Here is a 15394-nt window from a genome sequence, read left to right on the forward strand (position 1 = left end):
CTTCTGATTTAAAAAGTTAGTTACCAGTGTTCACATAGGAAATATTTAATACTTCACAGTTTTTTCAAGGCAATTTGGAAATCATTGTTGTGTTGACCTCAGGACACAGAATATGAATATAATCCCATTGAAATCATGAAATGCTAACTCTGGAACAGAGAGTTGTTTAAAGGTAGTTTGGCCTAAACTCCTCACCTTTCTAGACTTTAAGCCTCTGAAGGCGTGGACTGTCTTCTTCCTGTTCATTGTTACACACCTAGTGTCTAGCAACTATTTGGCTTCTAGTAGTCACTGACTTTAACTATTTGTTAGTTGTTGAATAAGCAAGTAGGGTCAGAAAGGTTAAATGAATTCCCCATTATTACACAGTTATTTGTGGGAGAACTAGGATTAGAAGTCATATTTCCGGAGCCCAATCAATGATATTTCTTTTCTTATCTGTTGAGTCAAATAGATTTGTGGACATTGGTTTATGGACCTCTCTCAAGAGACAGGAATTAAATACTAGATTCAATCTGAAATTAAATAAGGAAACTTGTTTCATATGTTACTGTAGAAGATATTTTCCTTTAGTCACGTGCAGAAATTTAGCTTGATGAGCTCGCCAAGAACTTGTAAATACCAAAGTGTGTTCCTTTAAGAACTTAAATGGACACTCCCGATGACCAGGGATGGAACCTGGGAACTCAGCAGTGAAAGCACCGTGTCCTAATCCCTGGACCGCCAGGGAAGTCCCCTGGTTGTTTTAAAAGAAATATATTTTTTCTGTTAAAGAGCACAAAAGTTATACATTTTAAACATTCAATAAGAATGTGTATTACATGGTAACTGAGGAAGACATCAGGTTCTTAAAGTTATAAGTACTATGTAAATGTGAATTAGACAATACTAAAATTTTTTAATTCGTACTATTTAAATTATCAGTAGTCAAAGGACTTCCCTGGTGGTCCAGTGGTTAAGACTCCATGCTCCCAATACAGGGGAGCCGGGTTCCATCCCTGGTCAGGGAACTAGAGCCCACGTGCCACAACTAAAAGATCCCACACGCGGCCACGAAGATCCCGCATGCTGCAACTAAGACCAAATAAATAAATATTAAACAATAAAAATAAATATCAGTAGTCAAGATTGAGCCCTACAGTGAGCTACACACAAAATGGTTCTAAGTCTAAACAGACTTGTGTCCTCTAACAAGAAAAATGTTTTAATTCACAAATTTTTTGCACGTTGGTAATTCCTTTGTAAAGAAAAACAGTTGTGTGATCCTATGATCTTTGTATTAGTTGAGGATTTAACCAAAGAAACAGAACTAGTAGTAGATATGTACGTTAAGAGATTTTTTACAGGGACTTGGCTTATGTGATTGTGAGGGCTGGCTAAGCCAGTCCAAAATCCAAAAGACAGGCCATCAGGAAGGGAAGTTCAAAAGCAGGATGAGACTCCGTGGGCAGGGCTGAAGCTGTTGTCCACAGGTGGAACTTCTTCTCTCAGCCTCATTCAGTCTTGCTTTTAAGGCCTTCTAACAGTAAGGCCCACCAGATTATCCAGGATAATCTTCCTTATTTAAATTCAGTTGATTAGGGACTTTGATCATATCTGCAAAATCCCTTCAGAGTAACACCTAGATTAGTGTTTAATTGAATAACTGGGAACTATTACCTTGCCAAGTTGGCACATCATTATAAGAAAAGAGTTACTTTGCCTTTCTGCAGGGTAAGTGCAAAAACATTTAAATAGTAAATAATTGCTAACATATAGCCAATGATAACTAATAAAGACAAAAGCCTTCAGTTACAATACAGAATTGACCATTGAGGATATACAGGGAGCCAATAAATTTTAACTTGCTTTTATGTGCCACAAATACTGACCTGGGGAGGTATGAATTCTCATATATACCTGTAAGATGTTTCCCCCACCAGAAAAAATTCTCAAAGTCTCTCACATAATAAGGAACCATCTCAATGACTTTATAATAAACAACAAATAACCTACAAATGAACCCCTAATACTAGTTTTGTTTGCTTCCAAAAGTCACCTGACAGAATCAGATATAAAAGGAGGCAAAGGAATTGACAGATTTCCTGGATCACTATAAATCTAAAACCCTCGTTAAGATCCCTTTAAGAAACAATACGATACAGTAAAGCCACCATTACTAGTAGTGGCAAGCCATGAAGTGGGTGGAGGTGCTTACAATATAGGTATCTGAAAGAACTTGTATCTAGAATATATAAAGAATTCCATAAATTCATTTTTAAAAAGATAAACCAATAGAAAAATGGGCAAAAGATTCAATTATGTACTTAACAAAATAGGACATAAATATGATTAATAAATACATGAAAATGTGCTTAACTTCATAAGATTAGGGAAATGCAAACAAAAAATGCCACTACAAACCTACCTGAATGGCTAAAGTTAAGACAACAGAAATCCCAAGTGTTGGCCTGGCTTTCTGATGACCTGCTAATGGGAGTGTAATAGGCAGGGTTTGCTGAGATCGAACATACGGCCCTTCCTAATGATTCCACCCGAGGTTTACCCAACAGAAACGTGTATGTAAAACCTACATGAGAATGTTCAGAGCAACACTGCTCCTAATAGCCCAAATCTGGAAACAACCCAAATGCCCATCTACAAGAGAACAGGTAAAATCAGAGTATTCATACAGTGGAATAGTCCACATTAATGAACACGCTAAAACTAGATGCAGCAACACGGAGGACGTCTCAAACACAATCTTGAGTGGAAGAATCAAATACAAAATATAAACTGTATAAATCATTTTGTACCATTTCATATAAGGATCCAAGCCAGGCAAAACTCATCCATGATGTTAGAAGTCAGGATGGGGTTACGGATAGCAGGGGGAGGGGCGGGGCCCTAGATAGAGGTGATTAGAGAGTCACATGCAAGGTCCTTTAGGGGACTAGTGACGCTCTCTTCACCTAGGTACTTGTTGCATGGGTGTGTTCACTTTGAAAATTCATCAAGCCATATACTTAAGATTTATACACTTTTTCATAGGTGTTATACTTTAGAGAAGTTTATGTTAAAAATCTATTAAGTAGTCATGATGTGGAAATCATAGATATACTACTGCATGAAGAAGAAAAAAATCCTGATATACCAGGATGCTTATTTGAGAGGATACAATTTCCAGTGGCCACATCATTTACAGATTCAAGTAATATTGTATCTCACTTAGAAACCACTTAGATGTGAAGGTGATGCGTGATGGCTTGTGAGTTCTCTAATTCTGAAGATGCAAGTGAAGAGTCTGGATAAAATTATTTCTTGAAAATTTAGAGTGGAAAAATTCCAAGCTGATATTTTAAAAAATATTTTTAATATGTGTCATAATAAGCTGTGACAAATAGACACGAATTTTGTATTGAAGTGTTCATAAACATATTTCAAATTAGCCAAACAACTTTTTTTGCATATTCTCATCAGAAAAATGCAGACTTCCTCCTGTTCAAGGTTGTCTTGTATTTGGCCACGTTGGACATACACGTTGGATGATAGTCAAAGGGGGTTTACTTTTGATGTATGAGATCATTTTCACAAGCAAGTTCTTTGTGTATATTTTGAGTTGTAAAACATGAATTTTAAACATTAATGTTTAATAAATGTTGAAAGCCAAGAAGATGAAAGAGTGCTTACACCAATCTGTGTCAACATCTTCGTGCTTCTTACTTTCTTTACAGTCTTGAGAATTTAAGTTCTGATTCAAAAACACTTTAAAAAAAAAGAATTATTATAATGATACTTTCAGAAGAAGAAAACCTGATATGTGTCCCACTTCCGTAGGTACCTTGGGCAGCTCATTTCATCCTTATCAGGCTGATTCCTCATCTGAAAATGGCGTAGACAAGAGCCCCTTCACCCTCTAACTCACAGGACCGTGGAGCATAGCAAGACAAGATGCCCATATGAAATCACTCTCTTCCTACCCAAATGTTAGTGACCAGTGCTTTAGTGCCAGTGGACTTCAAAGCGAGGAGTGCTCTCTAAGGAGAGTGCACAAGACCGTCCACGGGAGTGTAATTGAGCTTCTGCCTGTGTTAATTTTTATTTCATTCCCTCCTGCTAAGATGTGTATTTTTCTGCATCCTTTATAATATACATAACACTGTGGTATGTTAATACATACAATTATACAGAAATAGTTCATATGCTGGGGATACATGTGGCAAGTGTGAGACCCTCAAAGGTCCCTACCACAGCTTTGTGTGTAAAAGAAAAGAACCTGTGAGGACCAACACAAAATATCTGCTGTGCTATTAATTTGTACTTTGCCTGTTCCCAGGCTGCTTGGCTGTAGAAATATTTTCCTCCAGGAAAACACAGTTCATAAACTTCTTCACATCTTTTAGTAGCCCTGGCCAATCCAGAGAAAATGTCCTTTCGGTCTTCAAAGATAAGAAAAGGAATCTAGATCCTTGTAGTATTTGGCCTGAGTCTGGGACTCCAATCCAAGAGCACTGAATTTTCCATTTCCTTCTCGTCTCTTTGGCACCAGGTGTCAGTCTTCCGTCACTGGTGATGCTTAATGAGTGATAGTAGGGGTGAAGAAGAGAATCCTAGCACTTCCTCTTTGGGATGATAGCAGTATGTATTCAACCAGTCAAATAAATTAACATTTTCATCTTATTGGGTTTGTTGGACAAATTCAAATATGAATGGAAAATGAGGCTTGGAGGTGGGAACTGAGTGAGACAGGAGACTTTTTTCTTTTTTTAATTTATCAAGATGGTATTTCAGAAAACTTTCTGACATCTAGCTAGGGGTGTGTGTGTGTGTGTGTGTGTGTGTGTGTGTGTGTGTGTGTGCGCGCGTGTGCCCGTGTGTTTAACCCCTGCATGCAGAGTTGTAATATTGAGCACAGGTTGTTCAGGTGATGGATTGAAGGCGTATTGCCTTTTCGGTCATTGCTGGATAAATAGGATTGTTATTCTCAGAAGACTAAAACCTAGTCCTTTTGGCTTTCTTCTAAAATCATTTCAGTAAAAACACTGCCACCCAGTGTTTTGATTAGGAGAAGCACAACAGACCACACGCTAAAAAAAAGTTTTCCAGAATAAATAGCAAATAGCTCTTTTTTTTTTTTTTTTTGGTTATATATAAAGAAAACCTGATGGACTATAGAAATTTGCTGTCTTCAATGTAGAATAATGCAGCCCATGTCTTGCTGCATGGTGCAGAGAAGCTGTACACAGCTGCTGGAATGATCCTTTCGATTTTTAAATATAAATTCTAAAATAATCCTCCTAATAGTCCAGCATTATTCAGTTGTTCTGATCTGGCTCATTGTACGAAGTCCAGGCTGAGGGATTATTGTAGGTGCTCCCTCACAGGGTAGCTGTGAGACTTACAGTACAAACCTTGAACAGGGCCAGTCAGGTCAGAACTACTCAGTAAGCATCAGCTATTCTATTTAGTTTTCTTCATCACTTGGATCTGTGACTACTCTGATTATTAAGTTTTCTATAAGAGAACAGATAAATTGTTGTGGGTCTTATTATTCCCTTTTCCCCACTAAAATTATTATTTGTCTAATATGAACTTGATAAAAGAGGTTTATTAGGAAACAAACATTCAACTACAGCAGAAAGGATTCTTTTTTCAGGAGTGCCAAGGAGAAAGAAATCATGTGGAGGGGGAGGGGAAAGCTCACTGAAATGAAAAGCATTGGGCCTACGTCTTCAAGCCTGGGTAGCACTTTGCAAAGTCAAGAAGAGGTGAGAAGACATTCTAAGCAGCAAGCACAGCCCAGGAAACAAAGACATCAGAGACCCTGGCAGGGTTAGGGGGAGGGGAGACTGGCAGAGCTGCACCAGACGATGTTAGCCGCAAATTGTCAATAGGTTGGAAAGGTATCCATGGCACTGAAACCTGTTGAACAAGTAATAGTGAGGTACTGAAGGTGTTTCCAGTAGGGAAGAGGCATGCTAAGACTTGTGCCGTATTCACATTATTGTGGTCGAAGGGGAAGGTAGTAAAGATGAGGGAGACAGGGAGACCAGATGGACCTCATCTCAGGGAGAGCAGATGAGGGCTGGCACTAAGGCGGTAGGGATGAAGAGAGGGTGCTGGGGCTGAGAGACGTTTCTGGATCTACATGGTTTAGTGACCAACTGAAAGGGACACACCAGTGTCTAGCCTGGGAGGCTGGGGAGGTGGTGAAAACACTGAATCAGGAAATACATGAGAAAAAGAAGAGGTTTGGGAAGGTAGAGAGGGAGTTCAATTTCAAATACATTAAGTTTGAAGAACCTCCAAGTGGATGACCTTCACAAGGACATCCAAGTGAAGACACCCAGAGCTACATCATTCTGGATCTCAGAGAGGAGGCAGGATCTAGAATTGTAAAGATATGTAGATTTATACATCATTGCCGCTGTTGATCACCACCAGATATCTCTGGCATGGATGGAAGACTGCCAAGCATTCCTCCTTAAAGAAAAAAAAAAAAAAGAACAGAAAGTGGAGACTATGAAGAAAATGGGGGAAAAAACCCAACACTCTGAGAAAAATAGCACCAGGAGAGAACTCTTGGGTTTCAAGCAGCAAGGGCTCACCATCCCAAATTCTACAGGACAGTCAACTAGAACAAGGACTGAAAAGAGGCCACTGGCTCTGGCAGTTGGGATGGGACCCATGACCTTATTATGAGTGTTTTCAATAGAGTGGTGAGGATAGAAGGGAAACTGAATGGAAAGTGAAGGCATTTGTTCATTTATTCCACAAATATTTATCAAGCACCTATTATGTATCAGGCACTGTCCAGGCCTCAAGGATAGGGCAGTAAACAAAACACAGACTCCTGTACTCATGGAGCATGGATGCCAGTATTGTTCACAGACTACTCTTCAAAGAACATTCCCTAAGGGTCTGGGAAGACAAGAGACTAGACAGTTTTTTGAGCAGAAAGGTGAAGTCAAGGGAAGTGTTTCTTACAGGCTGGTAAGGCTTGAGCTTGTGGCTGAATCACGATAGATGGAGAGGAGAGGTTGGAGAAGACGGGAGGGAGGAGGTAACAGAGACAGAGACAGAGAGAGGCAATCACACAAAATCCCCTGCAGTTGTGGAGTGGGTGTTTAACCTTGGAAGGGTGAGGGGTCATTTTTTTCCTCCAAGACAGGAAATGATTTGACAGTTCATATCTGATGGCCTCCATTTTCCCTGTAAATGAAGAGACAAGCTGAGAGCAGATTGAAGGAGATGGTAGACAGCAATTTGAAGAACTGAATCAGGAAGTAGGAAAAGAGCCAAAGGACACAAAGTCAACCTTAACTTCCAAGCAGAGTTGTATCCAGTTAAGCAATAAGAATATGTAGCGGTGTGTTTGCTTAACACACACCTACACATTCATGCTCAATAGAGGCTGCACTGAGCCTTCCTCAAGCAGCAAAGGCGTCTTCTCCTCTGTCCCCAGCCCCCAGCTCTTGTGACTATAGCAGATATTTATGTAGGGATCAAATTCCAAGAGATCAAATACTTTCTTTTACTTCTCAAAGAAAAGCAATAGTTGTTAGGTAGCGTTTATTGGCCAAGTACTCAATTTTATTTACTTTGGCAGATCTAATCACAGGGGAAAGCAGGCAGCCTACCCCTACCCACTTTTCCTCCCCAATCCTACCTCACCCTACCCGATTTGATCCTGCAGAAATACCAATGACTGCCCCGCCGCACTCTCTAAATCCTCAGCCACTTTTTTTCATGAGTGTTGCTGTACCAATTGACCTTCAAATCCAGCGTTTGAAAAGCACAGAGAATAGTAGTAAGATGGACTTTCTCCAGGTAACTGCCTCCCATTCCTTTGGTCTCATCACCTGAGTCAGAAAAGGCCTCTTCGCCTTCTTCCTGAGGACGTTTGTCCCGCCTTCTCAGTGACCCTGTGCCCAATGCAATGATTCTCAGCTCCAGACCCGCCTGACAGGACAGTGTCCTCTGCCCATTAATATGTGTACTTCTTGGGCTTCCCTGGTGGCGCAGTGGTTGAGAATCTGCCTGCCAACGCAGGGGACGCGGGTTCGAGCCCTGGTCTGGGAAGATCCCACATGCCGCGGAGCAACTAGGCCCGTGTGCCACAACTACTGAGCCTGCGCGTCTGGAGCCTGTGCCCCGCAACAAGAGAGGCCGCGATAGTGAGAGGCCCGTGCACCGCGATGAAGAGTGGCCCCCGCTCGCCGCAACTACAGAAAGCCCTCGCACAGAAATGAAGACCCAACACAGCCAAAAATAAATATAAAATAAATAAATAAATAAATAAAAGATTACTATTAAAAAAAAAAATATGTGTACTTCTTAACACCAAGATCTTTTGGTTGAACACAGCTGTCTTAGCCCTGGGTGTATATTGACACAGATTTCCAGTACCACTGCGGGAAGGTTCTGCTTACCTATTTAGATGATTCTCCTCAAGTGCCTTTACCAAGTGGACTGATCACCCATTAGCAGGCAGCACTGAGAAGCCTGGGCTCTTGACGACAAGGGAAGCCATCTCAGCCCTGGCAGCTCACCTCTGGTCTAGGACTTCTTTTACATGTAAGAAAAATAAATTTCTATCTTGGTTAGGCCACTTGAGTGTTCTGTCCTTTGCAGCCAAATTTAATCCTTTTATAAAAGGATAAGTCATTTATAAAATGACTGATCGTTTTTGTCTGACTTTAATATAGCTTTATTGGCTTTCTTTTTATTTATGTTTGGAACACAAATACAAATCAATGTGTGGGCCTTTTACTTTCAACTATTATCCTTACATTTCAACGTGTCTGTAAACATCATACAGTTGGGTTTTTAACCTTTTAGCTATCTAGTACATTAATATTTACTGTGACTGCTGATATATTTGGGCTTATTTCTACTCTTATCTAGGGCCACTCTGCTTCTTCTGCTTCTTATTCCCAGTCCACTTCCTTACTGTGACTTTTGGAAGGGACTTTTTAACTTCATATTTTCTTCTTTACCAATATAAAAGCAATAAACTCTCTTTTCTTACATTAAAATGTCCACATTTGCATTTAACACAGTTGAGAATAAATCTCTCTACCCTCCTCCAAAGCAGTACCAGGAACTAGAATGTTTGAACCCCCATAATGCTTTCTTGTCTTGTGTAATAACCAGCTGGTACTTTCTTTCCACTGTGCTTTACTTAGCAACCTCCTATTCCAAATTAGACAGTAATATATCATTGTCCTATAGCCAGTGTGTATTTGGATATGCTTACATAGTTATATATTTATTTATCAGCCATCCTTTTTTGAATTTTAGACCTTTTTCTCCCTGAAATACATAATTCAATGAAGGTGAGTTGATGGTAAATTCAGTTTTTGTCTCAAAATGTGAATAGTTTTCTCTCAGCACTTTATAAGGAGTAATCTCCACTGTCTATTGGCTTCTGATTGTACTATTAAGAAGTCTGCTGTCAATCTAATTGGATTTTTCTTCTTTTTTTGTAGGTAATCTGTCTTCACTTTTAGGATTGCCTTTGTCTTTATCTGTAGTTTCACTGCAGATATAGATTGGTTTTTACTTATCCTGCTTGAAATGTGTTGTCTTCCTCAATCTGAGCATTCAAATGCTTTATCAATTCTGGAAAGTTCTCAATCACTACCTCTTTATATACTGCCTCTCCTATATTATATCTGTTCTCCTCTGAATACTAAGAGGATAAACTAAGAGGATAAAAAAAATGTTCAAATAGCTTCCGGCCAGTTCAGATCACTTGCCACCAAATAAGTTGCCAAAAAAGCTTCCAGGCTTCACATTTCAAAGCTTATTTTGTAACACTGGATGGTAAACCCATGCATGGTTGGGTATAATCCTGAGGAATTTGTGGGGTCTGGGTGGTGGATACCTTCCTTCAGTAAGGAACTCTTTTTCATCTCCCTGGTGTTCTGGAGTGTGACGAACCTGAGAAACTTTAAGTGAATATTCTCATCTTGGGGTTTCCAGACTGTATTTGTGGTAAAATTCAAATCTTAAATCTATGGTAGATGAGAGCTGTTGTGGCAAAGTCACAGGAGATAATATTTCCCCATCTACTCTCAGCCAACAATGATGAGTTTTCTTGTCATCTCCCTTTGCAGACAGGCAGATTTTTTCCCTATTCTTTCAATGAACATACAGCTTTTTACAGATCCTAGCTTTGCGCAGAGATGCTTCTAGGTGCTTCTAGAAGAAGCCTCTAAAATATCCTGTTAATGCCTGTTAGTGCCCACAATTTCTTTCAGCAAACAGTACTGTCCTGGAAAAATGCGTATGCTCTACCATTAACAAGGGGGAGAAAAAGGCCAGTATATAAAATTTGTACTGCGTAAAAATGCATAGGAATATCTCAAAGAAAATATTTCAAAAGTTTAACAGTTACCTTAAGGTGGAATTACTGGTGATTTTCCTGTACCTCTTTATACTTTCCTAAGTTTCTATGATGAACATGTATCACTTTGATAAACAGAAAGAAAAATTCCCAAATTAAAAAAAAATTACAGCAATGTTTTATTAAGTTGGGAGAGAAAAATGGCAAGGAAACGAGAGGCTTCTTCCTGGACCTCACATCAAAGTGAGGAATGCGTCCTCTCACTGTGCTTGTCCTGTAAATCTTTTTTTCCTGCACTTTTTGTTCTGACCTTGACCTGTCTTACAGCATTTGAACTGGTCCCAACAAGCTCAGCTTATCAGGTTTTATTATATAAATATGCTTTCTTTTGTATCTCCAAACATCTTAAGTATTGTCGACTTTTTTTTCCTTCTAACTCTAGAAACTTCACCTGGGTTAGCTCTGCTGGGAAGCCCTTCTGTATGGTGAAAAGGACATAGGCCTGACATAGCTGAACTTGACTCTGCCTTGCTCTCTCACCTGCTGTGACCTTCAACGAGTTACTTGAATACTCTGAGTCTCAGTTTCTCCTTGTTAATTTGCACTCTTAGATTAGAAGCGATAGAAGCCCAGTTCAAGTTGATTTGATGCAAAGTCGTAGCCTCTTGGAAGCACTCATGGAAGGTTTGACTACCTACGCTCCAGAAATACAGGACTCTTTACTACTGGATCCAGGAATGCAAACAGCAGGGTTTTCTTTGCTACTTCTCCCTGCATGTCAGTTTTATCCTCTAGGTGTTTTCCAGGTTTTATGACTTCTGTCTTCAGTCACCAGGAAAGAATTAAAATCCTGGAAGAGACTTATTGGTCAATTGTGAATAAGACGGCTGCTCCTGAACCAGGTGGGCAGCATAAGTTAAGAACCACATAGAGAATGCCCTGGCGGTACAGTGGTTAGGGCTCTGGGCTCCCACTGCAGGGGCCACGGGTTCAATCCCTCGTTGGGGAACTAAGATCCTGCGTGCCACGCAGCGCAGCCAAAAAAAAAAAAAAAAAAACATACAAAACCTCATGGTATACGATGCAGGGTTAGTTCCTAGAAGCATGTGGTCTTAGGGGGCAACCCCATGGGTGTCTACTACAAGTCCCTTCCTTATTGCATTTTGGTAAGAGTTTTTGAGATAATGTATGTAAAGTTCATTAACTCTTCTAACTGGCATCTCTCCAATGCCTACTACATGATAAGTACTGTTCTAAGCAATGGAGAATCAGCAGAGAACCAAATAGACAAGCAGCCTTGTTTTAATGGAGCTTATAGTTCAGAAGAAACACTTGACTCACAGTAACCACTCAGTACATACTGGCCATTAAGGTGGCCCATTAGCACGTGAGTGTGGGGAGTAAAGAGAGTTCTTTAGAGTGAAATCCTGCAAACACATACCACCCTCAATGGGACCTGATGTCTGCTAGCTGACTTCCAATGGGAGATGGAAGATTAGATAACCAGTCCCACTGGGGTCACTGCTGCTCTCTCAGGTTCACTCAGGAAGAACTAGGAAGTCCCCAGATGCAGCAGCTGTTACCTAGAATTCAGTCTCTGGGACAGTCCCCAGCTGTGGCCTATGCCATATGGCTGAGCTGCATGGGCGACCCTAATGCAAACATGCCCCTGCCCGGCTCCCCCAGTACTCCCGCTGCCATCCCTTCCCTTGTCCTTCACACATTCCCAGTTGCTCCAGCCAACTTACAATGCAAAGTGTCTGTGAAGCACTGGACTTCTGTAATGTGCAGGAGACCAAGAGGGCTAAGCTTTTGGAGGTGGGCACAGTTGCAGCACTTCTAGTCAGAACATCACAGGCAAGGCATAGCTCTTCCTGACTCCGCAGATATGGGTCTTAAACGTAGAGGCCATGACACTGGTCCCTGCTGTCCCTGCTCAGGCTGTGAGTCTCGAGTCTTGTGTGCTCTGTGTGGGTTGGGACGAGAAGGCAGAAACGACATGTCACTGTTTTCCCTTGAATTCCTCAAAGCAGCTGCTCTTCTACCAGAGGTGGGCGGGACGTGTGGGGAAAATGGTAACACCGACCCGGATTCATGGGAGGTATAATCAGGAAGCCACTTTACTCCCTGAGGGTCAGATTCCACAGGACACAGTTGAGAGGGAGGACCAGACCCTGGGGTTTCACAACATGTACCACAGAACCTTCAGGTTTCCTTGAAAACACTTCTGAAGCCACCACCCGAGGGACAGGTGGCGACACCTGATATACACCTGGACCCCACTCCGCCCCCTCCACCACAGCAACTCTGCTTTTGAGTGCTGCTTGTTCGTGGGTCCAGGGAAGATTTTAGTTTGAATAAAAATTGTCTTATCCTATATATACATATTATATCTCATACACACACACACACACACACACACACATAGATGATTGCTACAATCTGTTTCATCAGTGACACTCTATGTATGATTTCTGCATCTGATGGGTAAGTCAATCAGAAGATGGTTTGTACAAATTCAAAGTTTTAATGGCTGTCAAATCATAAAAGGAAGGGTATTTGCACTGTGCACATTGTGTTCACTTAGGGCGCTGTCAGCCGGCCATGCGCATCTTATTGCACGTATGAACAATGGATGAAGATCTTGAAGATGTCTTAGCCATACAGGGACTGCATTTCGAAGAAAAAAAGAGCCATTTTACAAAATATTGAAGCCATTCACATTATACAGCCAACCGCAAGAAAATACTGAAAATGAATATCAAAAGAAATCTTTTAATTTTGAAAAAAAGTCTCTCAAAACAAGGATTACAGAGCTTCATGTTGCCATATATACATGTAAAAAAAAAATATTTCAGGACCCTGCATTCTCAATGCCCATAAAGGTGCAGTCATCTAAATTCCTATTTCTATAATCAACATTTGACTGTCGCTTACACTGAATACGCTCTTTGTTCAAAGTGTTTTCTTTTTTATATCATTATGCTATTGGACAAAACAGGTATTTGTGCAGTACAGGAAAATATTAAAATATATTTTAAACTCGGTTAAAGTGCACAGTACATTTGATAGGAAGTAACTGCTAGCTGCCAATCCAAATGACTATTTTCAGTAACCCCTCCCTCCTTGCCTAGACCGGAGGGCAGCCTTGGTGTTGGCTGATGTAAGTCTGCGTTCAATTTCAATGCATACTGTCCTCCTGGTGTCTTTTCATTTGTGTTCGTCTTTACATTTGGCTTCTAACTTGTGGTTGCTGCTCTAAAAACTTACAATGGCTTTTCACAGAGCTGACGATGCAGTCAGCATTCGCAAGATTTTGAAAGACGAATTACTGGGCTGTCTGTAACTGCAGGGCGAGTGCACACGCACGTAACTGCCTAAAATAGGTTGTGTGTCTGTGAAGTCTTATGTGACTCTCTCAGACCAACACGGACGCCTTTCCTTAGCTGGGTTTTCTCTAGTCATTGCTTTCTTTGAACTTGCTCCCTCCTGGGCCACTCAGCCTCACAAACACTACTTACTTCACCTTCTCCTGAGCCCGCCTTGCTCTTGCATGCACCTTCTCCACCAATTTACTGACTCACTTCTGCGGTTTCACACCAGAGGCTGTGAATCTTGCCGTGTTTGATGGACTACTTTGAAAGCCACCAACTAAGCTGCCATAAAATAAGCAGGTCTACATCTCAGAATAGTTTCCTCTTTTAAAACGGGCAGCCACAGGAAGTGCTGGTTTCCTGATCCAGGTCCTATACGCCTTCAGTTAATTCTTGATCACTCTCCGCCGAAGCTGCCCTTAAAAAACTTTTCGGTTAAACGATAACGTTTTTCTCATCTCCACTTTCCTATACCACTTCCTTATTATCTACCTTTGGTGCTAGATTTTTAATTACCCAAGTTACAGTGCAAAATTACACTACAAGACACATGATGCCAACACTTGTTACTTCTTCGTGTTAAAACGTGAATGTTTTGTGCATAGCAAAATAAGTATGAACCCAAAAAAATAACTGTTCACATTTTATCTTCAAGTTTAATATGTCTTTTTTTTCTCCATCACAGCTATTTACAAACAACTTTGGGGCGCTCTCTTGATTTCTGTCAGCTCATTATATCAGGGGACAACAGGGCTGCTGGAATGTAGGAAGCTGGATGGAATGCAGAAATATAAATAAGACCAATGTTCCAGAAACCAAAGTATAAATAATGCCTCCCCAGAAAATAGTTGTCACAGAAGCACCTGCTTTTTGCTTAAAAATTTTTTTTTTTGAGTCATATACACCAGAAAACATGACTATGGAGACCTAGAACTACTTGCACACCAAAGAGGATAGAAAATAACTCAATATTTATAATATTAAAATAAAGTGTTTAACCACAAAAAAGCAGTAATAAAATAGTTTCCTAATTTACAATTTGCATCCAAAGGATGAATAACAACTCACTAATAAATAATATTTATATAAATATTTTGTATGTCGAAAATAGTTTTTTTAAAAGGCAATGGTCTCAAGAAACTTCTTGAAAAATTTGGTGGCAAAAAACCTGACTGCATGTTCCCCTCCCCACCCACCCCCAAAATACACATCGCGTTTGGTTTTAATAAAACAAATGCATCTTGCTGCGAAATGGTTGTGCTTGGTGTTTTGGTAATGGCAGTGGGTGAGCATGGAAGGGACGAAGGAGGTTGTAGAAGGCATTGATGAGCTTCTTGGTCCTTCACAACCAGCTCCCTCATGGGGTTTTAGGCAAATACCTGTCAGGTCTTAATGTCAGAGTCAGTTATGAAAGGTAGAAAATCTTCTTTTGTGTCCTCCCGTCAATTCAACTAGAGTCGGGGAACTGACAAGCAGTGAGTGGGAGGTTGGAGGGGGCAGGTGCTGAGAGGAGAGTTTAAGATCTCTGACCGGAAAAGCGTCTGAGCCACGACCCAAAGGACAGGAGTTGGTCTCATGTGAATAGAGCCTTTGTTACAGTTACATCTAGCAATGCTTGAACGGTGATGCCCACTTTGACCAGGCCTTTCTCTTCAAGGATGTGATGGGGCAGACACAGTTTTTCCTAAAA

The 15394-nt window shown here is 40.7% G+C and overlaps 1 protein-coding gene across 4 annotated transcripts in view; it reads right to left on the reverse strand.

Annotated features, from left to right (window-relative positions):
- Window positions 1-1909: 1909 nt before the first annotated feature.
- Window positions 1910-15394, reverse strand: part of LRCH1 (leucine rich repeats and calponin homology domain containing 1) — a 201829-nt gene continuing 188344 nt past the window's right edge. Inside the window, exons 19-20 of one of the 4 annotated variants that reach the window (XR_014236937.1) lie at window positions 12079-12296; window positions 1910-8547 (exon numbers count right to left, since the gene is read on the reverse strand). Coding sequence is in view for 2 of the 4 variants with exons in the window: in XM_082365413.1 (XP_082221539.1) it covers window positions 15278-15388 (111 nt within the window). In the remaining 2 variants the exon portion in view is untranslated. Of the gene's footprint in view, window positions 12297-12837; window positions 15389-15394 lie in introns of those variants that run through there. The other 3 variants (XM_082365414.1, XM_082365413.1, XR_014236938.1) reach the window with 3 other exon arrangements.

This window comes from Balaenoptera borealis (assembly GCF_965194805.1).
Source record: "Balaenoptera borealis genome assembly, chromosome: 18".
NCBI lineage: Eukaryota > Metazoa > Chordata > Mammalia > Artiodactyla > Balaenopteridae > Balaenoptera > Balaenoptera borealis.